This window comes from Elgaria multicarinata, chromosome 10, assembly GCF_023053635.1.
Source record: "Elgaria multicarinata webbii isolate HBS135686 ecotype San Diego chromosome 10, rElgMul1.1.pri, whole genome shotgun sequence".
Lineage (NCBI taxonomy): Eukaryota > Metazoa > Chordata > Lepidosauria > Squamata > Anguidae > Elgaria > Elgaria multicarinata.
In genome coordinates this window covers 26,652,380-26,678,545 of record NC_086180.1, presented here as the reverse complement: position 1 = coordinate 26,678,545, position 26,166 = coordinate 26,652,380, and the positions used below count along the sequence as shown (strand labels likewise).

The window sequence follows — 26,166 nt, the reverse complement described above, 5'->3', positions numbered from 1 at the left end:
CTTCCACTGTTGCCTTGTGATACTTTTAGGAAATAGCGTTGTATGCCATGGTGCTCTGTGGAGGAAGCAGTACTGCCACATGAGCTGCTATAGGTTACAAGACAACCATGTCAAAAAATGAAATGTCCTTTGGATCAAAGATTGAAACGTTGAGCGCCAGTCTTTTTAACTCAAGCAAACCTTACAAACAGATGCCTGTTAGGAAGGGGGAAAGAAGCCTTAAAGCAGGCAGATAAAAAAGAAATTTCCCAGAAGAAAGTTTTGATAGGAGACCAGTTTGCGCCTTGAAACTTGAATATTCCAGTTCATAGATTGGCAGCATCACACTGGAGCCTGCCATAGGATAGAGTCATGTAACTGTTGCTATGCACACATGATCTTTTATTCTGCATTAATTCATCCAGAATAGCTACCATCCAGTATTTCTGTATCTGGAATTTGTAGTGTGTTTTAGAATCTGTTCTTTATTTGTAACTATACACTGAAAGAAGCGGAGTACAAGCCTAAATATAATAATGTGGTGAATGGCCTTATATGGACCTGTTTCTCTCCCATGAAGTAAAGTCACCTTACTGACTAATAATTCACAATATTTGTTGTGGCTTGTTGACGTATAAGTGGCCTGTAATGCTAATGCATCTTAGAACCTTTCTGATGATTCACATCCACATAGATTTTCATTATGATGATGTTCTAATTTTGCAGTGACGTGAATCTGCCCATAATGACAGATTCGCAGGCAAAAATGTCAACTTGACATAAGTATTCATGAATGACAGTTGCTGTATTTTTGCTGTATGGCTCTGATTGAAGTGATCAGGCTAGTTATTGATTATAGTAATTTTCCCCGTCCTGGTGCCTTCCAGATGTTTTGAACTTCAATTCCCATCAGCCCCAGCCAGCCAGCATAGACAATGGTTTGAAATATTGGGAGTTGTAATCCAAAATAACTTGAGGGCACCAGGTAGGGCAAAACTAGATTATAGTTTTTCAGAAACTTGATAGTAGTATAATGAACACTGTGGTTGCAGGTGGGGCATATGGCAATTTCTTCCTGCAGAATTTGTGTGAACGTAGGTGGGATAGGAAAAATGAATGTGTGTGCACAGAAGTAATGACAGTGCTACTCACATTTTCTCCATGTCTCTGAAAAGCTATTGTTAATCATGAACAAATTTGGAATGCATTCCTTAAATCATTCCTTGGAGCATCCTGACTATATTACAAATTTAAATCTCCAACACTATTTGCTGTAAATAAGTGAGTGGTTATTAAATGTTGCTAGAAAATGTTTGCACTTTTGCTGCTTTAAAGCATGCATGCACCTTATATGCCATGCAGTCCGAGGCGTATTTACTTGGATCCAAATCCCATTGAGTTCAATGGAGCTTACTCCCCAGTAACTGCACATAGGACTGCACTTGTAGCAAGCCTGTCAACATGTCTGTACACCGTATTACTGGCTACATGCCCTCTGCATTGTATTTTCTTGTAGACACTCTGATTTCCTCACATTTCCCCCCCTCCGTCTTCTCTATTTATTTTATTGATTAAGTTTCCACCCTGCCTTTTCACTCAAATAGCATTCACTGTATCTCATGCAATTTCATTGTCTCTCATGGCCTCTCATGCTATTTTCTCCTGGTTTTTCTTTCCCCCTTTTGAGAGCCAAACTAGTCATGTAGTTTTCTCTTCCATTGTTGACTCCAAGAGGGTGGGGTGGGATGGGATGCTGGATTGGAACTGTGGCATGGGGGTGGGTGACCCCTTTGCCCCCACTGTTGTTCTGATTGGATTCCCCCCACCCTCCTCGCTCCTCATGGCTGCAATCCGCAAAAGCTGGACTGCTCCCGTTGGTGTGGATGGGAGCTTTCCTTCCATCGGAAATAGCAGGCATGGGGGGGGGGGGCGTTGATTCTGCTGAGGACTATGCTGGAGACAAAGCCTAAAGCCTCCTCCCCCCCCCCCCGCTTGTGCTATGTGTCCTGAACTGGTTTGCCTTCCCCCATGCCAGGTATTGGTTAAAGAAAAATAAACTACACAGGGGCAAACAATGTGAAAATATCATGTCTACTTTGGCACTCAGTTTCCGGGTTAAGTTGTCGCCACATCTATGGATCTGTTCAGACAACATACTAAGCCATGGTTAGGCCGCTAACCCTTTTGCAGCAAATGGTTAATGAGTGTGTTTAAACCATTGTTTTGTAGCCACCATGGTTAGGAATGGTTCACACAACACCCTAAGTCATGGTTCACACAACACGCTAAGCCATAATGTGTTGTCTATGTACAGGGTCTATGTGTTCTAGAGTTCTTTGAAAGTTATGCTACTTCTGATTGCCCTTAGACACATTTAGCTCTTGGGAAATGTGGGACAATGCAAGATAGCATGTGAAAGGTATAATTTGGGGTATAATGTGATGCTCTATGGCTTTAGGGTGGAAAATATAATATATCTTCAGTCACAAATGTAATCCCTTTAGTACCTTGAAATAAGTTTCCTGTATAGTTTAACATACATAATCATGCTATTCTTAAGGTTTACAATAGGTTGTTTCTAGTTGAAATTCCCTCAATAAATCCTGTCATTTTGCAATGAGAGAACTATATCAATGGGCTATTTTTGGCCCTACCCAGTCAGCACATTCTGAAATATTTGGCACAAACATCATTTTGTTTTCCTGGTTTCTGTTGTTAGTATCTCTCGAATATGATGTTCTAATTTTAGGTGTTCTGCAACTAGATCAGTGCACTTTCCTCTGTGAGATCAGTTCGCTATGAAATGAATGAATGAAGCAACGAAAAGCACTTGGTTATTTTAACATATCTAATATTTTGACTCTGTTTTTCTCTCTTTACAGTCTGGGGCTTTGGTTTCCTAGCTGTGACTATAATCAACTTTGCTGCACTTTTTGGATTGGTTTTAACTCCTCTTTTAAAGAAGGACTATTTCCCAAAGATTTTAACTTACTTTGTGGGCTTGGCCATTGGAACGCTGTTTTCCAATGCAATTTTCCAGCTCATTCCAGAGGTAAGGAAGAAAGCTGGTGAAGAAGGAAGAAAGGTGGTAGAACTGAGAATATGATTCCACCATGTGCTTTCCCCTGAGCAAGGCTGAAATGCACAACATCAGATGGTTGCTTGTGAGCTATTAATCCTGTACTGATCCTTGTTTTCTACCCTTCCTCCAGCCATGAGATCATTCAAAAGAGCGGGGCAGTCTTGTTCGTTGCTGTATCTAAGAGCTCGTCTACACCAAGCAGGATATTCCACTATGAAAGTGGTATGAAAGCGGTATATAAAAGGCAGGAGCCACACTACTGCTTTATAGTGGTATTGAAGTGCACTGACAACTGTTGGGGCCCACTGACACATACCATATACCTCTTTCATACCACTTTCATAGTGTTATATCCTGCTTGGTGTAGATGTGTCATGGGCCCCAACATTCGTCAGTGCACTTAAGTACCACTGTAAATCAGTAGTGTAGATCCTGTAGACTTCACTACAAGGCAGTAGTGTGGATCCTGCCTTTTATATACTGCTTTCATACTGCTTTCATAGTGCAATATCCTGCTTGGTGTAGATGAGCCCTTAGATAGGTGATCACACGTATGAGGGCCTTCTGTGCAGTGGTTCTGCACCTTGGTAATAAATTGCCATTGGTGGTCTGCCATGCTCCTTATTTTACCTTGGCCTTCTTCTGATATGTCTGCTCTTGTTGCTCTTGTTATTCCTGGTTTTATTGTTGGTTTTTCAATATACCGCTTTCATAGTGAATATATCCTGCTTGATGTAAATGAGCCCTAAGACAGATAAATGACCTACCTCACAGGTAGTTGAAGGATGAACAAGCTAGAGATCATAAGGCAATTCCGTAAGTTGTTTTATACCTGCTTGCAGTCCTGGAATGAGGTTCCTGCAATTTCAGGGAAGAATTTCCACTGTAATGTATGGGCACAGAAGTCATTTATTTATTTATTTATTTATTACATTTCTATACCGCCCAATAGCCGGAGCTCTCTGGGCGGTTCACAAAAATTAAAACCATTCAAAGTATAAAACAACAGTATAAAACCATAATATAAAATACAATATAAAAGCTCAACCAGATAAAAACAGCAGCAATGCAAAATTACAAATTTAAAACCATGTTATTTAAAATTTATAGATTGTTAAAATGTTGGGAGAATAAAAAGGTCTTCACCTGGCGTCTAAAAGCATATAATGTAGGTGCCAAGCTAATGTAGTATTCCTCATCACCATAGATCTAAAGGTCTGTATGCTTTACATACAGAAGGCCCCAGGTTCAATCCCCAACATCTCCAGGTAGGACTGGGAAACACTGTTGTCTGAAACTCTGCAATGCAGTATTGGTAGTTTAGAGAATACTGAACTGACTTGTCTTGGTATACGGCAGCTTCCTATGCCCATAAGATCTATAATAGACACATTTTTTTTCTGGATTAAAATTGGATACACGCTTCACATTTACATCTGAATTGGATTACTTTTAGAGCAGCAGAAAAATAAGAAGTGCCCTATCCCAAAACATTTCTGCATGAGTCATCATTATAAGCATGCCTTTAGAATATACCAATTCATGAACAAATGTTCTCCCTCTGGCAGTATTGATTCAGAAGTAGCAAGTTTTATGCGGTGTTCATGCAGATGTATAAGAGGCAGCGTCCTTTGTGGGTGAGCATTCTTAATCAGTCTTGTAAGCTTTTACATATATTTATGCTTAGATGGGACACAGGGTGAAATCAAGTGGAACGTATTGGACAGGTTTAATTAAAAGTTGGATAATTAGTAGCTGATTATATTGTTTTCTGAATAAAGCACATAACATTTTGGGAAACCTGGATTCACTGTTAAAATTTCTTTTTAGGCATTTGGATTCGATCCAAAAATAGATAACTACATTGAAAAAGCAGTAGCTGTGTTTGGTGGATTCTACATCCTCTTCTTTGTGGAAAGAGTTCTTAAAATGATACTGAAGACCTATAGTCAAGTGAGTAGGTAGCAGGACATGAAATGAAAAGATTTCAGATTTTGGCTTTTTTTCTCTGTTAATGATCTGTTAGAACTGGACATAATTTGGGGCTTAAAACCAAGCCTAGGTTTAAACCAAGAGCTAGAGTATATGATAGATCTCTGAACCAGCCCAACATGTGGAGGAAGAGACTGTGTATAAGCAACTCCTTCCTGCCCAACTAACACATGGGGATGGAACTTCTAAACATATAGTGAACAGTTCAGTGCTTAGGCAAAAATGTTTGATCTACTAAATTAATGTAGTAAATCAGCGATGTGATTTCACCTACATACAAAGCTGACGTTTGGATAGTCTTCCTCCATAACTTTGAGCCTGTGTGGACATGGAGGAGTTATGCTCACTTGCTTCTCTCTATGCATTGTGCTGGATCAGGGAAAACGTAACATAGCTTAATGATTAAATATAACAATAATATTACACCATCTTAGGCAGTGTCTTTGAAATAAATGAGCTAGCCTCAACAGCTGGAAGGGAAGAATAAATTGGAAAGTATTCCATGGGAGTACCAAGCCATTGATTTATGACGGAGGCTCTGGATTCTCTGATACCATGGCCAAAGATTAGTCTCATTTTTTAAAGAGAGGGAACTTTAATCTAGTGTTAGAACACATGCTTTTTATGCAGAAGATCCCAGATTGCTCTCCCTGGCATTTCCGGTCAGGTAGCAGGAGATGTGAAATGCCTCTGACTGAAACCGTGGAAAGTTGCCTCCACTCAGAGAAAACAATACTGGCCTAGACAGACAAATATTTTGACCTGGTACAAGGAAGCTTCCTGTGTTTTTATTTTTCAATTGCAATAGGTAGCAAATCTCTCTCCTATTGTATCATAATGTATTTGAGCGACTTTCCCCCCTCTGAACTCTGTCTGAATGCTGCAGTAAGCCTAGATACATCCGTTTCTGGGGAACATGGGCAGAAGGGGGCTGTTTCTCTTGTGTCCTGCTTATGGGTTCCTGTCAACAGCTGTGTTAACAGAATGCTGGATTAGATGGACCTTTGGTCTGATCCAGCGTGGCTCTTTTTATGTTCTTATGTTCCTGTTCTGTTTCATTTGGTTCTCTTTAGATGGGTCACAGCCACTTTGAAATGGAAGAATTGAAGCCTCCCCCAAGCCTCTCTCCTCCTCCTGCTGAGTCATTCAAACCCATTAATGGAGCCATCTGCTATGCAAACCCAGCCATTGCTGAAGCTAATGGAACTCTGAGTTTCGATAATGTTACTGTGATCTCTGGACAGGTATGAATGGACATAAATCTTATTGGTTTATGAAAACATATCCAAGCAAGGGGTGAGGATTTTTTTAAAATCAACTTTCAGCACATAGTTTATGCCATAACTTCAAGAAAATTGCATGTTTGCTAACAGATGAGAACACATTAGTATATCTAAAACCTTTAGCACTAAAATGTAGGTTTAATTTATCCCTTCTTAAACTCTGATATTTTGCTTTCTTATTAGCCTTTGATAGTTTCCAAAAAAAAAACCACCCTGTCCTTTTGGGCTTATAAAATGGCAGATATGAGGTGTCCAATTATTGACCTCTTACATTTACAGATATGGCCTTCCGCACATTACGTGTCAGTAAACATAGGTTTATGACCTAGCGTACACTTGACATGGAAGTGCAGCCAGTTCTGGCTCTCAGACTATCTCTATGACACATTGGGTTAGATCTATTGAAATCAATGAACTGAGGTTAATCATGACTTAAGTCCCATGGATTTCAGTGGTCTTCTCTAAGTATGATGCTGTCTGGATCCAATCCATTTTAGGTGGTTCCAATCCACGTGTTCCTCTGCCTTTACAGTGTTTGATCTGTCTAACAGGGAGTGTTTAATCTGGCTTTGAAATAACTGTTTGCATGAAGAATTGCTGAAGTAGAAACCTTTTGCATGTGGAGTTTCTCATCCTCATTTCTGTTCAATGCCTATTTGCTGTTTCTGCCTCCCCCTATGGGACTTCACCTGTCATTATAAGCCAGCCGTGAGCAGGGACAGATCCAAAAGTGGGTGGGTGCCAATATAAGCTGGGGTGGGCAACCTGCAGTTCTAGGGCTGGATGCGGACCTCGGCCTAATTACATGCAGCACGCAGTCAAATTTCAAAAGCCCTTTACATGTGATCCATTCAGACCTCTGGTAAGAGCTAACTGCCCCTTCCCTGTCACCCTGCTATGTGGAAGGAAGAGGGAAATAAATAAATGGGGTTGCCAGGGAATGCAGCCCTTCACAGGAAAAAAAAAAAAAAGGTTGCTCACCCCTGAAAGAAACAATTGAAGAGAGAAAGCCTGCTTCACGCATTACTTTTGTGTGTGTGTGTCAATGGGCACAACCTCAGAGGTGGAAGAACCACATATATGGAGAACCACATAAGAGTCTGTTTTGTCATAATTACAAATGCTAAGAAGTCATGGTTGTGCGGTAATGTCCCCACATGTAGGACAAAATATGTCCTACCCATGTTCTTTCCCACACAGAGTTTATTTCCCTGCAGGAAAAAATGTCATGTATGAAAAGTCCCTGTATTTGAGTCTTTGTGTAGGAAAAATGTCACATGTGAAACAACTTCATATATAGCCAATAATAGAACTCATGGGCTTTGCAAGGATAATGAGACACAGTGATACTGCTTAAAAACAATGTTCAAACCAGGTTTGTCTCTGGCAGTGACTCACTTGAGAAGTATGAGATTGTGCAAGTGGCTGGTGTTTGTAGGTGGAGTACTGAGCCAACATATTCAAGGAGATGGAACAAAAGCCTGGCCTGGGACATGCAGTCGTATGAGCAAGGAATGAGTTGGCAGGCTCCTGAGGTGGCACAATGGATTGTATCACTTCAGGCTGCAAGTGGGCAATCACATTTTTGAATGGTTCTGCTATTAATAAGAAAATTTCCTGCAAGAGGAATTCAAGCACAGCATAGAGTGGACTTGCTCACTTTTCCATATACGGCATTGACCCAGTTCTCATGTCATGACAACCAACCATTTGTAAAAATTGTGGTTTATCATGTTGGCACATACCGCCCAATTGCTCCCACTGTAAGAGGGAGTGGCTGAACAACCCAGGGATGCTTTGTCCCTGGGTCGTTTTGTGCTGCGTCTGCACCCAGACCTCTGGTTTGTCTCTCCCATGACAAGCCAGAAGAACTACTCCAGAACAAACCATGGGTCCTTTCTTTGGCTTGTTGTGAGATAGACAAGCCCCAGGTCTGGATTTGGACACAATGCTAAAACAGCAGGAGTGATCCAGCATGTACCAGAATGCTGTCTTGCTCAGACAACCCACCATTTTTTTTTAAGAAAAATGTGGTAGTTGAGATGCGCAGACCAGGCCATTGTCTCATAATCTCTACTGAGGATGAGATTTCATTACACGACACAGCAAAAATAATGAAGAGTCTTATGGGACCTTTAAGACTAACAAACATATTGTGGCACAAACTATAATGGACTAAAGCCCACTTCATCAGATGCATGGGGTATTATGGAGTGTTTCAGGTTATTATACATTACGTGTAGTGGTAGTTTTGGCAGGGGGATTTGTAAAAAGCTGGGCCATATCCAGAGTAACCAATGGGCTGGTGGGTGGTGGAGCTGTGCTGAGTTATGGGAGAATAGTATCTTCAATGGCTCACAACAACAGCACCAGTGCAATGACCACAGAACTCCCAGTTTAAGTCCTGGCTAATCCTGATAGTATAACAATTGTGTTTATCTTTAAGAACTGTAAGTAGCTTCCCTCCCTCCCTTTTAGGTGCCTGAGCTGTTTGTTCGGATCCCTGTCAATATCTTACTTAGTCACGAATGCTTACATTCCAGTCGTAGCTGAAACTGCAACCTTTAACACTTCTTGTCATGTTTACGTAATTCATACTTGCTCAATCAGGAAGACTGCACACTTTAATAATAAAAAGGACAAAGATGTGCAACCCACCCTCTTGAAAAAACCTTAGTGTTAAGACGTTTTGCGTCACCAACTAGAGAAAGAAGCTTTGTGTTCTAGCAAATTCTTACAGGGATCCCTTGCAGTGGTTACTTAGAGCTCAGAGAGGTCAAAAAGGGGCCCAGTAAGAAACCGAACATGTAACGTAAAAATCAAGTGTATGAAGTCTTGTCAAGTCACTTTGATGGGAAAATTGGCTGCCTTTTCTTTTGAAATTCATGTGTTCTCATTCTGTCAAGTTCCTTCAAACCTGCTTCTCTGGAAATTTCACTTCCACAGATAGTATCACTCGCACGGCTTGCTTTTATAAAGAGTATGGTTTTATGATCCATTTTGAAAGTAACTTGGATACTATTGCTGTTCTTCGGAGAATTCTGTATAGCCATTCCGCTTAGAAATTCAATAAATAATAGGGAACGATGCAAGGAACCTTAATATATTGCAGAGGTTTCTTTTTTGGGGCACAGAGGTAGGGGAGGGTGGGGAGGAAGCGGAGATATGATTACTATATCTTTTTTATGAGAAATGTCTTGGGGCCAATGTAGAAGAGTTGTCGGCTACACGCAGCACCATCAAAAGCCCTTAGAGGTATAGCAGTTACACATTGTCAGCTTTAGTGCAGATCTGGAAAATGCCATGAAAAATTACATGAGACTAGGACAAGAAGATGTAAGGGAGAACAGGGTTCCTATAGGGTAATATCAGGAATTTCAGCAGAGGAATTACAGTGCAATCCTATGGGATTGCTGTTCGATAAAGGGCTATGCCTCCAAGGCCTCTGAGCCTGTCTCGCTGACTTACTTCTTGGTGGGCTCAGACAGGAATGGAGAGGCTTATGGATCCAGCGGATCTATGTCTCCTTCCCCCTCCCCATTTACCAACCCACCCACTTTTCCCTCTCCCCAACCCTCTTCAGAGAACACAGTTGTGACTTTGGAATGGGAGCCACCATGGAGTTTTCTGCGGCAGTTGGAAGAGGAGACTGGGGTGGCTTGGGGGAAAATCCATGCTTAGAATCCACCTGCAGCCCAGGTCATAGCTGTGTCTATGGTCTCAGGTAGGAGGAATCCACCATATCCTGTGGTCCCCAGGACATCCTCCCAGGGTCCATAGAATTGCTCTGTGGTTCATGTACAGTGAGAAAAGACGTATTTGCTATAATTCTCTGTTCAGTGGAGTTATTAAAGGTACAGAAGCCCTATTCTTTGTCTCTGGTCACTACATGGAACCTTTCCATAGCAAGATTATTTCCCCTCTTTAACGTCAGGAAAACAAATAAGCATTGTTCGAGGGAGCCTTCAGAATTTTTCCTTGGAACATCAGTACATACAGTGCAAATTAAAAGCAAAACCTGCCACCTTTATATTTTGTTCAGAGTTCAGAATATGAGGCAATCCTTTCCCAATGGGGTTGACTTATTGCTCTCTTCTTATCTCTTAGTTGAAGGATAAAATAGAACGATGCCATTTGTGGAAACAACTCTGGAATAATTCAAATACCATACCATACCATACATCTTTATTGCGATCCATAGATCCATGAAAAAACAAGAATCAAACATGAAACTGGCAAATGCATATATATCCCTTTCTCTCTGATACATAGTTTATGTAGGAAGAATATGCATCAGATCTACCAGTGTTTATTACTGCTTCCCTTTTCATTATAGGGAACCACTTTCTCACTTTTACTGTTCTCCAGTAGAAGCTGCAAGCAGTACTTTATGATGATTGTGCTATCACCCAGCCAAAGTATTATCATCTTTTATTTTTCTCCAAGCAATGAAAACTTGGCTGGTGATTCTGTGATTTGAACTTTTAAGCACAGCTAATATATAATCAAACTTGTTATCCCAGAGATAAGAATCAGGCAACTGAAAAAAAAAAAACTTTTCTGAGTTATAATCCACTTTGTATTTTCATTTACTGAGATTCTAAATGTTGTTTATTGAGTAACATTCCCCCCTAATATTTTTTTAACGATTCGCTTCCTTGTCTAAAATGATGGTCTTCTTTGTAATCCAAAGAAAATATGTTTGCATGGACGGAAAAGAAAAGGCCTGCTAAACCACATTCTTAAACAGGGTGGATTCAGATAGCACTTTTCCCCATTTTATTATTTCATTTGTTTACTGGCCTTGCCTCCATTTTACTTATAACATTTGTAGCAAAGGAATATTTCTTACATTTCCTTTTTATCTTTATAAAAACCATGGATTCTATCCAGATTTAGTCATAGTGGGATTTAAGTTGGTCATGCCTAACTTAAATCCCATTGCTTTCAGTAGGTCTACTCTCATTATGAAATCTCAATCCAACACCATGTGTAGTAGGTTAAGCAGAGAGATCACAACTCTCCCAAGGACCCCAATGAACTTTGTGGCCAAGCGAGAATTTTAACACAGATTTTCCTACTACAAGTCTAAGGCCTTTGCTAGACCTAAGGGAAAATCCGGGGGAGAGGAGGGGAGACCTCACTTTATGAATAATGCAAGATCTCGCCCTCATTGACACGCGAGGCATGACGAGCTCAAGAAGAGAGCCGTTGCGGCTGCCATTTTTTTAATTCTTAAAGAGGCAGGAGCGGTCCATTGATCCTGTGCAAAGGTAAGTGTTTTTTTTATTTTACCAACTTTCCCTGCTCCCCCCACCCTAGCCCTGATGGGCGCAGCGTTCCTGAGGAGTGCTGCGCCTCATGTGCAGCTCCCGGCTCCATGCGAGTAATAGCGCAGAGCCGGGAAAAGCTGCAGAAACGGGCCACAAGCTCGCGGTCTTGGGCTCAGCCCGAGACTGCAAGAAAAAGCGGGCCCAAAGTGTAGAGCTTTATCCCAGGACCAGAGAGGGATGATCCCTCCCTGAGCCCGGGATCCCCTGTGCGTCATCTGGACGCACAGGGGCGATCCCGGGTATCAGCCCGGGATAACCCCTGGTCTAGCAAAGGCCTACCACTCTATCCAACACTAGTTTATGGACTTTGAAGTCAACATGCCATGGGAATCCATGAGAAACCAGGTCGCATCTAAAAGGATCCAATACATTATGGACTGCTACAGTAACCACATTGTGCAAATAAGAATCTATCATACGTTGAACGCCTTTGAATAACTCTGTTCCATCTGGATGCCACTGTGCAGAGACTAGGGGGGAAAAGAGCAATTATCGGAACTCACCAACAGAGTACCTTAAGCCTTATGCTGTTATGCTTCCTATACAGCATTTGCTCTTTGTAGGGATAGAGGGAGAGGACAGGGGGACTTTGGGCATTGCCATTTTATCTTTCTGCAATTCCAGAATTTCTTAAAATACATGGGAAAAAGGAATTGGCTCCCTTGCAGTCAGTTAAGGCTTCATGTAACTGGTATGTTTTTATTTCTGCAGAAGGAAGAAACCCAAAGCAGCTCATGTGAATGTTTCAAAGGACCGTCATTGTCAGATATTGGTACAATTGCCTGGATGATCACGCTGAGCGATGCACTACATAACTTCATTGATGGGCTAGCTATCGGTGCTTCCTTTACACTGTCCCTGCTTCAGGGCATCAGTACATCTATAGCAATCTTGTGTGAAGAGTTTCCTCATGAACTGGGTAAGATATTCCTCCATCAACTCCAGCTGTTAATGCATTCATCTAAGATGGGGTAGGCAATCTGGTGCCTGCCAAGATGTCTGGACTACAACTCCCGTAAGACCCAGCCGAAATGGCCATTGGTCAGGGATTATGGGGGCTGTAGTCCAAAACAGCTGGAGTGCACCAGTTTACCTACTGCTGAACTATGAGTTTTCTCATCATACCAGAGCTAGCCTCCAAAATTAAATGTAGCATTTAAATGGAAAAATAGTTTTCTTCTTACAATACTTATTTATTTAAATTATCTTGTGGTGATGATGGTGGTGGTGGTGGTACATACTTGCTAATAATTTTGCTAATAATTTTGCCTTTATCTTTTTTAGGGGATTTTGTCATCCTCCTTAATGCAGGAATGAGCGCACGGCAGGCTTTGTTTTTCAATTTCCTATCCGCCTGCTCTTGCTACGTTGGACTTGCTTTTGGCATAGTTGTGGGCAATAACTTCGCTCCAAACATCATCTTTGCAATAGCTGGAGGCATGTTCCTGTACATTTCCCTGGCAGACATGGTAAGATCTCACTACATCTTACATTTATTGTATATAGGAATGAGTTGTTTACATGGTTTCTGAGAGATAAGAGTGGAAATCATGGAGCATACACCATGAGAATAAAACAAATTCATTCTGGGAATTAATTTCTTATCATAACAGCACTCGGAATAGTATTTACTTGATGCCATTTTTTTCTAGTGCTTGCACTTTGGCTGCATATTGTTTAAGCTGCATAAACTTTATTTGAAGTTGATCTAAATCCTGTGAGCATGATTTCAGTCTAAAACAATAGTGGCATAATCCATCTTGTTTGCAAGAGATAGGGCTTGTAAGATCAGGGCCAGGCAAGCTTTTTAGGCCCGTGGGAACATTCATAAATTTGAAAAATTGTCCTGGGCATCACTACAAAATGGCTGCTGTGGGAGTCATGGCTCATCACAAAGGACATGTAACCTGCCCAAAATGCTTAGTACAAGGCAAGGGTGAGGTTTGAACCCCAAGTGCCCAAAACAAATCTATCTATCTATCTATCTATCTATCTATCTATCTATCTATCTATCTATCCTATCTATCTAATCTATCATCTATCAATATTTCTAGGCTGCCCTTACAGATAGTATCTTCTGAAGGTTGTGAGGGAACTCACAGTTTTCAACAACAAAAGGCAGAGGCTGGGTTCACACAACACGCTAACCCACACAATGTGGATTGTTGTTGAACCATGGGTTAATGTATTGTTTGAACCACAGACTTATTCGTTAACCATGAAGTTTGGCTTGGCAACCACCCTGAACAACCCGGCAACAAAGCATGGGTTCTCAAGGTGGCTTGTTCAAGAAAAACCACACTGCATGGTTAACAAGCCACCTTGCAGAAAATGTGCTACATTCAGATAACACGATAGCCCATGGTGGGTTAGTGTGTTGTGTGAACCCAGCCAAACTCTTTTCCCTGCCAGCCAACTTATTCCCCCATCTCTTTCTCTCTCTCACTCTGGATCACCACCCATTCTCTCTTCCACCCCCCCCCCCCCCGGTTAACATGTGGGTTTTTTTTAAATAGTTTTGTTTAAGTTTTTTTTTAAAGTAGCAGAGAGAGGGCACCTCAATGGGTGTCAAGCATGGTGTCTGGGGATGCACTGGTGCCCATGGACACCATGTTGCCTACCTCCTGGTTTACGTCCTACTTTTTCTTCTAGTTCTTAGAACAACTCTCCCCATCAAGTCACTGAACTGTATTTAAAGCTTTGCATATTTAAACAGTTTTGGAGCAATTTGGCATTGTGCATATGTATGTGGAGCATGTGGTAAGAAAAAAGTAAAGGAAAAGTGTGTGTGTGTATGTATGTATGTATATGTGTGCATCTAGTATAGGGGGGATTTATAGAATATGTTCCAAGAGGTTAATTTAAAAACCACACACATCACCACAACAAATAAACAGAAGATCAATGATAGAAAAGGATGGGTGGGAAAGAATCCAATTAACTTGATGTAGTGCAGTTATTCGTTGAGAGATGTAATCACCTCCAAATTAGAGGAGAGATGTACCGACCACTACTTAGGTCACTGTGTGCTCAATGAGTCTGGTGATATGTTTGTGCTTTCTTATGTCGGGTGCGATGAGGTAGGTATCTCCAAGTCTAAAGTGGAAACATAGCACTATTGATATCTATTGTGAGCTGTCTCCACCAAAGGCAAAGGGGACAACCCAGGAAGCTACAGCTGTTCTTTTTGCTTCCTTTTTATCTTAGACTATAGTTTTTAAATAATAATAATAATAATAATAATAATAATAATAATAATAATAATAATTTTTACCCACCTCTCCATTTTGATCGAGGCGGGGAACAACAGTAAATATAAAATCCATAATATATTATGAATCTTTTTTCCTTTTATTGTGAATTTAACAAAACAAAACATAAAACAAATTGTGAAAAGAAAAATGAAAAAGAGAACAGGAAATTACATGCATAGAAATATCAATATTCCATCAAATACAATATTCTTTTAAAAATAAATAGGGGTGATTATGCATACATTTCAAGAAAAGCAGACTAAATAGCCATATATTTATCCACTAATGAGTGGCACCTATACACCACCTGTTCAAATGTTGATAGCTTATGTCCTCAGTCCATTGCATTATGGGAGGTGAACATTTATCCTTCCAACGTTGCAATATCAGTCTTTTGGCTTTCATCAAGGCTTAGAAAATCCATTTGCCCCGACCATACATTAACTTCCTAATAGTTTAGGAGGACATGCACATCATTCAATATGTTCCAATATGAAGTTTATCCGTATTATGACCTTCTCCAAAAAGGAGGCGACTATTGGGCATTGCCAAAACCTATGAATAAAGGAAGCATTAGGTGCATTACATCTCCAACAATTACACGAATTAGACAAGCCCTTGTTAAAAAGGCATTGTGGAGTCCAATAAACATGAAACAAGATTTTTTTTGCTGAATAAGGCATAGCCTAAGAGCCATAGAAACTTCAAATACAGATGCTAAAACAACAGTCCATTGATTAGGCAAAATAAACAATGTTTATACCAGTGGTGTAGTGGGCTTAGCTGCAGTCCTCAGAGAAGATGGGGGGAAATGGATTTCCTCAGCAACAATATATTGTTGTGGGCCATCCCTTTTGTGATGCAAAGTATTTTTGGGTGGCTTGGTCTTGATGGGACAATTAAGACCCAATAGCTTTACAAAATCCTTACAAAAGATATATCTATTGCTCATGCGCACGTGCACACAGAGACGGTTCAACATCTGCATTTTGAGCCTCTCCTTGGGTGTGTAGCTACGAGGACTGCCATGATCAGTGCCTACGACTACACTATTGGTTTGCACCCTAGTTTTTAAGCCTACTGTGGCATAACAGGTGAACGGTTTCTTTGTCTACCTTTCAAATCTCTCTGTCTTTAGGTTTCTAAACCGGAACCTTTCATGACGTGTCTGAACAAAGCATAAATAATGTGTGTGAATGGTCAGTACAGAATCCTGCTTTTCTGCTGAATTCCACCCTGTTCCTCTCTATCTAGAAACAGGTAGGATTTGTTAGAACTCTTGCTTCTCTTTCTTTCACTCCCGTGCTTCTCTCATTTATAAGCCAATCTATACTTTATGCAGGATGAACTGTGGCTATTGGGTGGTAGAGAAATGTAATGAATGAATGAATGCGGCAATAGAATTCTTGATTCAGAATGCAGGTAGGAGGGATTCATATTTTGGAAGGCTTCCCCATGGGGAAAAAAAGCTTTCTGCAGAGAGTAAAGTAGTACCCGATAGAGCAAGCTTTATTAAAGTCCTCCTCCTGGTGCCCTACATGTAGGTAGCTTTTTATATGGAGCAGCATTCAAAAATGATCTCTCACTTTCATTCTGAAGTGGTACACAGGGCTGCTGTCAGAGGTTGGCACTTTTGAGAATCTGCTGAGAATCACACTTCAGTAGGGCCCCAAAATCAATTCCCAGAGCCTCCTGGCCCTGCTTCTCAACCTTGTTGCTGCTGCTATTTACCTCCCCTCCCTGAGCAAGTGATAAAAATGAGGAGATGAAGCAGCATCTTCCACTCATGTTCCAGTCTCTCTGTCTGGGTGATTAGATGGATTGGGCCTAGTGGAAGAGGGCAACCCAATGGGCAGCAGTGACAATGGGGAGGAGGAGAAGGGTTCACTCAGAGAGAAAGGGAGAGGAGGCTTACTGAGGATATTCCCCCCCTCAAATTCCCCCCAAACCTGGAGCCAGCGCTAGTGGTACAGTCTTTCTACCAATTCAGATTACAAGCTTATTATTTAGATAAGGATGACATAAAGATGAGTGGTGGACAAATTTGTGGCCTTCCAGGTTTTTTTGCCTACAATTCCCATCAGCCCTAGCCAACATAGCCAATGGAAAGGGATGATGGGAGTTGTAGGCTTAAACATCTGGAGAACCCCAAGTTGCCCATTCCTGGTGTGGATAGACTAGGCCTCAAATCCAGTTTGCTAAGGTCTGCGATATGGAGACCCTTTAGTTCCAATTTGTGGCTGCCACATGGAATTCTCTTTCTACTTTTCCACCAAGCCTTGGGTTGCTCTCCTCTCTATCTGTCCATTACTAGGCAGGTTCTTTGAAGAAAGTTTCTTCTGGGGGCTGCTGCAATATGAGACACTTCCCACATCTTCCTTCAAGTCTTTTACTATACTACTGGTGCAATAATATCTAAATAGATGGAAACGTATTGCTAAAATAGAAATAAAGCTCTAACAGGTAACTTTGACAAATGTCAGGAAAGCACAAAAGAAAAAAAATCAAGAAGGAGAATTTACAAGAAACCCAAATTCTCTGTTCTCCTGGCTTGTTACCTCCCAGTGGTCCAAATACTGAGACATAACAACAGAGTGTTATGGAGATAGCTCCAGCCACCCTTTGGCCTCAGCATGAGTAAAAGCAATGGGTTTGATCCAGACTTATTAAAGTAATTAACTTGTCCTATTGATCTCAGTGGGTTTGCTCTAAGCATTACTATGTATGGATCCAGCCCAAAGATTCTGTAATGTATAAAGGGATGGCCACGTGGCTATCCTGCATACTTCCTCAGATTCCCAAGGAGAGTCAACAAGAGCAGTGTCTACACCAGCCGTTTATTTCTGAACAATATCGAGGTCATCCCTACTGGGCCACATGACACACAGCTGATCCCGTTGGGATCTCGGGTCTACCTCTCAATTATTCCAGGATTTCACTTACTGGATTTGTCATGGTTTCCCTTGCCCCCTTTCGCAACAATCCTGAAGTCTACGGCTGGTGTTCTCCCCCCTCACGAAGCTGTTGCTGTTCGCCGTGAGCTCCTTGGGCATGTGCATGGGCATTGACATGTTTCATCGCTGAGTGGTTTTTAAAAACAAACGAATATATCTCTGTGCAGGAGCACATTTTCGACACAGTACCTCTCCCCCCTTGTGTTGCTACGTGTCTGCACTGGGACACATCTCTCAGGAGTTATTTTTTTAAAAAATCCATGCCCTGTACCCATCTCTCTAGTCCCGTCCACTTCTGCCAATACACATTTGGAACTGCTGTCACGGGACACATGTTCTCCCACAATGACCCTCCTTTACTTGCAGGAAACATCGGTGGCGTGTGCCCCGTGAGTGCCGATTGCGGAAAACTCGCAACCACCCCTCCTCCCTTGTGAAATGTCTGTATGTGTAGATTAGGCCAAAGATGCCACTTTGGCTGCAATCCTGTGTGCATGTACTTGGGAGTAAGCCTCATTGAACTCAGTGGGAGATACCTCTGAGTAAACATGCATAGCGTGAACATGCTATTAATTGAGCACAATGAAAATGTTCTTTACCATAACTTACTGAGAGCAAAGCTTTATTTATAGTTATTTTTTATTTATTTATTGCATTTTTATACCGCCCAATAGCCGAAGCTCCCTGAACCATTATCTCTTTGAACCATGATCATTGTGTTGATTTGATTAATTCAGGAGAATACAGTTGTCACAGGATAGAAGGCCTTGAATTTCAAAGAAAATAAGGAAGAAAAGACCTTGGATCTCAATGGAAAGATTAACGTGCTGAAGAAGGGCCTTGACTCAGCTCCATGAATCAAGAGAGAGGTTAATAGTCCTCTTCAAGAGGGGTAAACACTCAGGAGCAGAGTGCGCTTTCGAGCCTTAAAAAGCCAATGGGAGTGGATGAGCCATAGCTACAGTGCTCAGAAGCTCTCCAAGAAGATGTCTAGGGTTCAAAATGGAACCCGAGATGCTTTGAGTGAAGTCGAAAGGTGCTGCACACCATATGAAAAGGAGGACAGGGCCTGGTGAAATTTCCTCTTCATCTCCGCAGTTAAAGGTGAAGGTGCCCTGCCCTCTTTTAAATCTGGTGACTCTAGTATAGCTCCTGCAGCTTTAACTGTGGTGATGAAGAGGGAATTTCACCAGGTTCCCCATATATACAAATGACACCTGCTGAAATTCCCTTTTCTGTGCAACTGTTAAAGATACAGGAGCCCTGTCTTCCTTTTCATATGGTCACCCTAACTAGTTTGTTCAATAGGTTCTTTAACCTGTAGGCAACTCTGTACAGAGTTTATCTCTAGGCAAACCTGTGCTTTTGCTGACTTCAGAAAGGGCTCCCTAAGGGCACTGATTACATGAAATGTCTCATCAGAAGCATGTAAAAGACAGTGTGCAATTCAGAGCATGACTCCATTTGTACTCAGCCTCCCACAAACTGCTGTGAGAACAGCATTAAACATCAGAAACTTAGAACTCACTGTCCTGTTGTAAAACAGACATTATTTTAAATGTGTGCCTAGGAATTGCATATTCTTTTCAGTTTTCTCTCTCTAGAATAGGGGCAGGGGCCCTGATCTGGATTTTAAAAGCCTCCCCTCAACCCCTAACCTTAGGCTTCTGATCAAGATACCGCCTCCTGTGCCTATTTTTGAATAAAAATGCGAAGAAGACATAAATGCTGGAGTAACATTTAAAGTATTTACAGTAAGATCTGTTTTGGCCCTATGACACGAGGGAAACATCTGAGATGAAGAGCCAATCCTGCAATTCTCTACAATAAAACCTAACACCCTGAAAACCCCACACTTGAGTATTGGACGTCTGCCACAAGATGTAGTGACGGCCACTGATTTGGATGGCTTTAAAAGGGCGGTACACAAATTCCTGCAGGAGAAGGCTATCGATGCCCACATGCTATCTCCAGTATCAGAATGGCTATGTACACCAGTTGCTGGGGAACATGGGTGGTAGGCTGCTATTGCACTCATGTTCTACTTGTGGGTTTCCTGTGGGCAGCTGGTTGGCCACTGTGTGAACAAAATGCTGGACCCTTAGTCCGATCCAGCATGGCTCTTCTTATCTTAAGTATCTTCATAGGAAATTTCAGTAATTCTTACTGTCATCCTGCCAGGTAGCCCTGATTATCTCCCTAATCAAAATGGGGGATAGGGTAGAGATATAGAAAGCTAGCGAGGGTTCAATCCTATGCATGTCTTGACTGAAAAATGTCCTACAACTCCCATGGGTAACTCGGGAAACATGCATACGATTGTGCCCTAAATTGTCTAGAGCCCCTGATGAGCTCTTGGCTGTGAATTGCCTTGCAGCTCCATCTGCTGGGTACTGGTGGGCCTGGCAAGGGATGAACAAGTCCCCCACTCTTCCCATACTGTCTGTAAAACCAGGGAGGGAGGGAGCTTCACCAGGGATGATGAATCTGTGATCCCAGCTGCTAGTGTTGGGCATTCTTAGGTCTGTCAGGTTCCATGTTGCTTTTCTGTTGGTGGATTGAATTGGATAGCTATTCACAACAGAACTTTACCAGCTGGTGCAAGGCATCTTACTCCCCATACCATTATGGTCGTTGGCCTCAACTACAATGCGACTGTTGACTGCATTCCCCAGTATCTTCTTAAACTGTCCTTGATGGCCTGTGTTTAGTGGCAGGTTTGAAATCACAGGGGAAGGGCAAGCAAGCGCAGAGGCTGCTTGCAGAGTGATCAGACTTGCCCAAGCTATCGTATGGTACGCAGACCTGTTGGAGGAGGGAACGTGAGAAGGCAGGCAACACCCCGACCACTCAGGTTTGTCCCTCTCTGTTGCACATTATGGGAGCACATTAGTGATGTCTGGATTTCGTTAAATTCATTCTGTCTGCATTTCATGGATTGTCAGGTATCTTTCATTCTGTCATCTGCTCACTGACGGAGTAAGTTTTTTTAAAACCACAATTTCACTCTACTTGCATTAATTCGTATTGGTGCAAATTTGCATTTGCGCTAACGGGCACTTGTGCAAATGCGCTATTTGCATTAGTTAATGCAAATTAGCACTAATACATATTAACTAATGCAAACTAGCACATCTGCACAAGTGTGCATTAACTTATCCGAATTAGCATCCCCCCAAAAGTGAAAATTGGTCCATGTGTCTTCCAAACCCATACGACTCGGAAAAAGCCAGTCCACTGCAGAATCCACAGGTGGGATTCATAGAAATCTGAACTAATTTAATTCCATTGAGGATACCTTTAATGAAACGGGTGGTCTACCCAAGCTATAGCCTAAAAACCTCTGAGAGCAAATGAAGCAGCCACAAGGCCACCCTAACCAGTCTCTTGATGCCCCACTCTTCATGCAGTGGTGCATCAAAGTAGATTTGAGGGCAATTACCCAGCATGACAGGTAATGCTACCCACACCTTATCCAACATAAGCTCCCCTTCTGGGCCATAAGGTCATGGGAGGGGGTCTGCTTATGAGACCTTCCCCTACTTTCAATTTTAGTGGATGAAGCAATGAGGAAACAACATGAGTGGACAGCAGGAAAGAGGGGGCCTATACCCAACAAGATGTAGACCAGGCCCAACCTGGTGGAAGAAGTCTGGAGAAAGTGGCACATTCTTACAGTCTGGGGGTCTAGGCTGCCAACACAGCACAAGGTTCCCTCCTTATGAAGAAGAAGAAATATATAGATGGGCATAAAGGCAAAGGTTTGTTTTGTTCAGGGAACAAATTCTGAGAATGACATGCTGAGCCATTTTTTTTTTTTTTTACAGAAATATATATTCCATAATATCAGAAAATCAAAAGTCACCTTTCCAAATTTTGCTTCACAAGTAACCAAATATGTGCCAGCTGCCTGGGGAATGGCGGGCCCCAATGTACGAAGTTATTTAGTCAGAGCTATTAGCTCAGTGGTAGAGCACATGCTTTCCATGCAAAAGGTCCCTGATTGAATCCCTACCATCTCCAGACAAGGTTGGGAAAGATCCCTGTTCGAAATCCTGGACAGGTGCTGGCTGCCAGTTGGTGAATACAGAACTGAGCCAGATGGGCCTATGTCTGACTTGTTACAAGTCAGCTTCCTAAGTCTTTTGCTTCATAGATAATAACAAGTATAAGAAGCTTATACTTCGGGAAACCTTGCATGTATAGCGACTCAAGGGAGAATTCATGGATTTTGGATGCCTCTTGAGCAGCAGTTGTTTTTTGAACTGCCCTGAACTCATCTGTAGGTTATATCAATTTAAGGTCATGTCAGTTTTACTGTCATTGTAAAATGACAGGCTGATATTGAGCATAGATCCATGTATGACGGGGATTTGTCTGCAAAGCCTCATCTGTATTCTACGGAGTTGAGAAGAAAGCCTCCAGTGTTTGGATCACTGGGAGGTGACAAGTAGATAGAATGGGACATTTTTAAATGAGGTTTTTTAAATGTGTGGTGGTGTAAATAATAATAATAATAATAATAATAATAATAATAATAATAATAATAATAATAATAATACTGCCCTTCCCTTTTCATAAGGCACTGCATGTAGCAGATTCACTATGCATTTAATTGGGCATGTTTAACTTGTGGCTCTCCAGATGTTGGTGGATTTCAACTCCCATCAGCCCAAGCTAGCATGCCCAGTGATGAAGGATGGTGGGAGTTGTAGTCCAACATTTGGAGGGTCACAAACTACCCACTTCTGATTTATATGTTGGTCATTCCTATCTCTAAGGGCCTTGCTGTGAGGCCCGGTTTCCCTGCTGTGCGTCCAGATGACGCACAGGGGAATCCGGGGTCAGGCCGCGCTGAGACCTCCCTTAACGCGCCATAAGCGAATTCGCTTATGGCGCACCTTTTCTGCAGCCCCGGGGCTGCAGAACGTCTAGCAGGGTCCGTGGCTTTTTGCGGCTACTCGCTTACTCGTGAGTAGCCGGGAAAAGCCACAGACTGGGCACAGCGCTCATACGAGCGCTGTGCCCATTGGCCCGGGGGGGGGAAAGAGAGGGGCAGGGGGAAGGCCGGACCCGCCAGGAGAGAGGGGGGGAAAGCCGGATATCGGGGATGGCACAGGGTGGGGAGAAAGCCGAAGAGCCGGGGATGGCATGGGGGGGCGAGGGAAGGACAGCTGGGGACGGGATAGGGGGGCGAGGGAAGGACAATTTTTTTTTAAAAACCCACTTACCTTCTCCGGAGTCTTCGGGGCGCACGTGGCCCCTTTAACAACAACAACAACAAAATGTCTGACGCTGCAGGGCTTCCGGAGTCCCTGCGCGTCGTGCGTGTAGGAGCCGAGGCGGCGCGCGCTAAAGTTAGTGCGCCGTTGCCCCGCCTCCCTGCCGGCTTATCCGGCATGGTCTAGCAAGGCCCTGGGTGAGGTAGGTTAGAGATGGGAAAGCCAAATGGCCCAAAGCCAATGAGCATCATGGCACAGTTGGGGGGGGGGGAATGATTTTCTGTTACTTGTTTACTGGACTTGCACCCAAACTTACCAATGGCTCTGTGTGGGTAACAATATGATTTTACATATATACAACCGTATATACAACCACCAGCCAGTTGAACTGAAATGAATATTGGGATTCTGAAGGAGCCAGTGTAGAAGAGGAACTTCAGGACACTGTTCCAGGGCCATGAAGGGAATGGGAGAATTTCCATCCATGCTGATAACAAGCAGAAGGTAGTGGTGGAAGCAGGAAATGCCTCAGTCAGCACTGTGTAATTATGTTGGCCCCACTAACCTCAACAGCTTGTGAAAGTGCTACTAACCAGTCAGCAAACACAGGGCCAGCCCTACCATTTGGTGAAGTGAAGCAGTTGTCTCAGGTAAATGATGGGAAGCAGCAGCAAAGTGTTGGAGGAGAGAATTGTCTGCCATGTGGCCGGCCTTACACCTACTGAGTTTGCTGCCTTCTGGTGTGATAGAGGACGCTATCCATCCCATTGTCAGTGCTGAAGAAAGATTCAACTACAGTCCAGTTGTCTTTTGTACATGGAATGAGAAGGGTTGTCCTTTTGCTCAGACCGCAAAATATTTTGGGCCAGTCCTGAGCAAACACATGTTTGCATGGTGCAGACTGAAGAATCCCATTACTGCCTCCCAACAGTTCCAGTTAAGGCTGGGAATTCGGCTCTCCTGATTGTCTTGCAGCAGTGTTTTCTACCTGCAAACCACTTTTGCGGCAGTAGCTGTTAGGTTTGCACCTCCATAATAGCATAACCCTGCTCATTAGACGTCAACCCAGATGAAAAGGTCTTAACAGTTTCCCCACATTCCTCAGACTTGTAGGGCAAATCACTGGGAAGTTCACCGGCGCAAGATGTACGTGAGTAAGTCCCTGAAACTAAGAAGAGAGGCTCAGAACTGAGTAGACAGCAGAAAGTACAATTCCTGATGTTCATTTCTTGGTGAAGTAATGACTTAGACACAACATCCGAACTGGGCATAGCCCCAAATCATTGCTTTTCTAGTAGCTTAAGAACCAAACCCAATCTTATACCGTAATGTAAAATAAATTAATGGATGCATGAAAGAAAATTGGTATGCTAATATGACATGTTCTGCCACCAGATGGCAACACCTACCTAAAAATGTTTCTCTCTCTTTCTCCTCCCTCCCCCTGCTCCAGTTCCCAGAGATGAATGACATGTTGAGAGAGAAAGTAACTGGAAGGAAAACGGATCTCGCCTTTTTCCTGATCCAAAATGCTGGCTTGCTCACAGGTTTTACTGCAATATTGCTGATCACCCTGTATGCAGGAGATATTGACCTGGAATAATGTGATAATGAAGATGTGTTGATGAAGACACTTAGTAAATTAAAAATGGAAGAACTCTTGAACTCCATAAAGGGACTTGGAAGTCTTAAAGGATTTGGTGCAACACCCTCTTTTCATCAGCTGCTTGAATCAAAAGCCTTTGTTTTTAAGGATTGCTGAACCAGTTCTAGGACAGTTTCCATCAATTTCTGTGTATAAAATAATGAGTTTTGCAAGATTTCAGTGATGACCTGAAGGCGTAGAAGTGCAGGGGGGATATTTGGCCTGCAAACTGCACCATTAATTTCAATGGAGGCTGCACATCCATTCCCATGTGTCGGGGCACTGGATTGGGATCTTTGTATTTTTAATTGAGATATCATCCACACTGCCTGTACCATTGTAAACTACCCCAACCCTGGACCTGGTGTAGTTTATTTCCTTCCTGTGGAATCAGTGGGAGGGAAAACTTTTAAAACTGCCCCTGAAAATAGGGCATGGGGAAGGAAAAAGGGAGGTGAGGGCTGGGAGAAACCTCCAGCTTGGATTCTTTTGCCCCATACAACTGCTTTGCAAGGCAGTAACCCTATATACACTTATCTTGGAGTAAGTCCCATTGATCTCAATAGGACTTCTGAGATGACATACATAGGATTGCACAGTAAGCCCTATTTATTTTAGCCTGGGTCATATTGTGTATGTGCCTACTACTTAATACCATGTATGATGTGTACCTCTGTTATCCCACGCTTTCTGGGAGGATGTTGGGAGAACAAGGAGGGCTTCAGGAGGCAGAGCCTTGCCCAGCATACTCCTTTCCCCCACTATCTGATGTCAGGGCTCCTCTGTCAGAGGACCACAAGCTGCAAATCTTTCCTATGCAGACCAATGGAAGAAGCTTACAAAGCCGGATCTCCCCTCTCTGAGGATGGACTTCTCTCTCTGCCCTTGGAGAGAGAGATCGGAGTCCTATGGCTGCTGGACCATAGAACTGCAGCTTGAATTGACAAGACCTCCTCCCCCTCCCCTCCCCCTCCCCCTCCACCCAGAAAACCCATCGCTTTATTGTAACTGTGATACAAGCAAACAGTTTCAAAATAGGTTTAGGTTTTTTCCCCCCTTTAGGGGAAGTAAATTTAAAAATTTTAACTTGCTTCAGCAACTTTGCATAAATGATGCAAAGATTCCAATTACTAATTAACACTGGATTAATTATACCACTTACTGCTTTTGATCTTTCTCTTTCAAGGGGACTGTGGGCTTATTATGGGAACTGCATTTTTTAATAAGTGAAAACCCTGATGAAATTTCAAGAACTTATTATATGTGTAACGCTTAAAAGACCCTTGCCTTGTAAAAAGGAGGAGAAAAAAATGATCATTTTAACACCACAGTTGCCATTCAGAGCATCTGCTTTGATTCTTGTTGCCCGTGTAGGGCATATTCAACCGAACTATGCTGACACACAATCTCTCTCCACTGCAA

General features: G+C 42.5%; 1 protein-coding gene across 1 annotated transcript in view; it reads left to right on the top strand.

Annotated features, from left to right (window-relative positions):
* The window catches only part of SLC39A8 (solute carrier family 39 member 8), a 36,742-nt gene extending 11,041 nt beyond the window's left edge, over window positions 1-25,701 (top strand). Inside the window, exons 3-8 of the mRNA XM_063136094.1 lie at window positions 2,862-3,031; window positions 4,892-5,014; window positions 6,127-6,297; window positions 12,381-12,588; window positions 12,954-13,138; window positions 24,553-25,701. Of these exons, the coding sequence (XP_062992164.1) occupies window positions 2,862-3,031; window positions 4,892-5,014; window positions 6,127-6,297; window positions 12,381-12,588; window positions 12,954-13,138; window positions 24,553-24,702 (1,007 nt within the window). The 3' untranslated portion in view covers window positions 24,703-25,701. The remainder of the gene's footprint in view (window positions 1-2,861; window positions 3,032-4,891; window positions 5,015-6,126; window positions 6,298-12,380; window positions 12,589-12,953; window positions 13,139-24,552) is intronic.
* The last annotated feature ends 465 nt before the right edge of the window (window positions 25,702-26,166 follow it).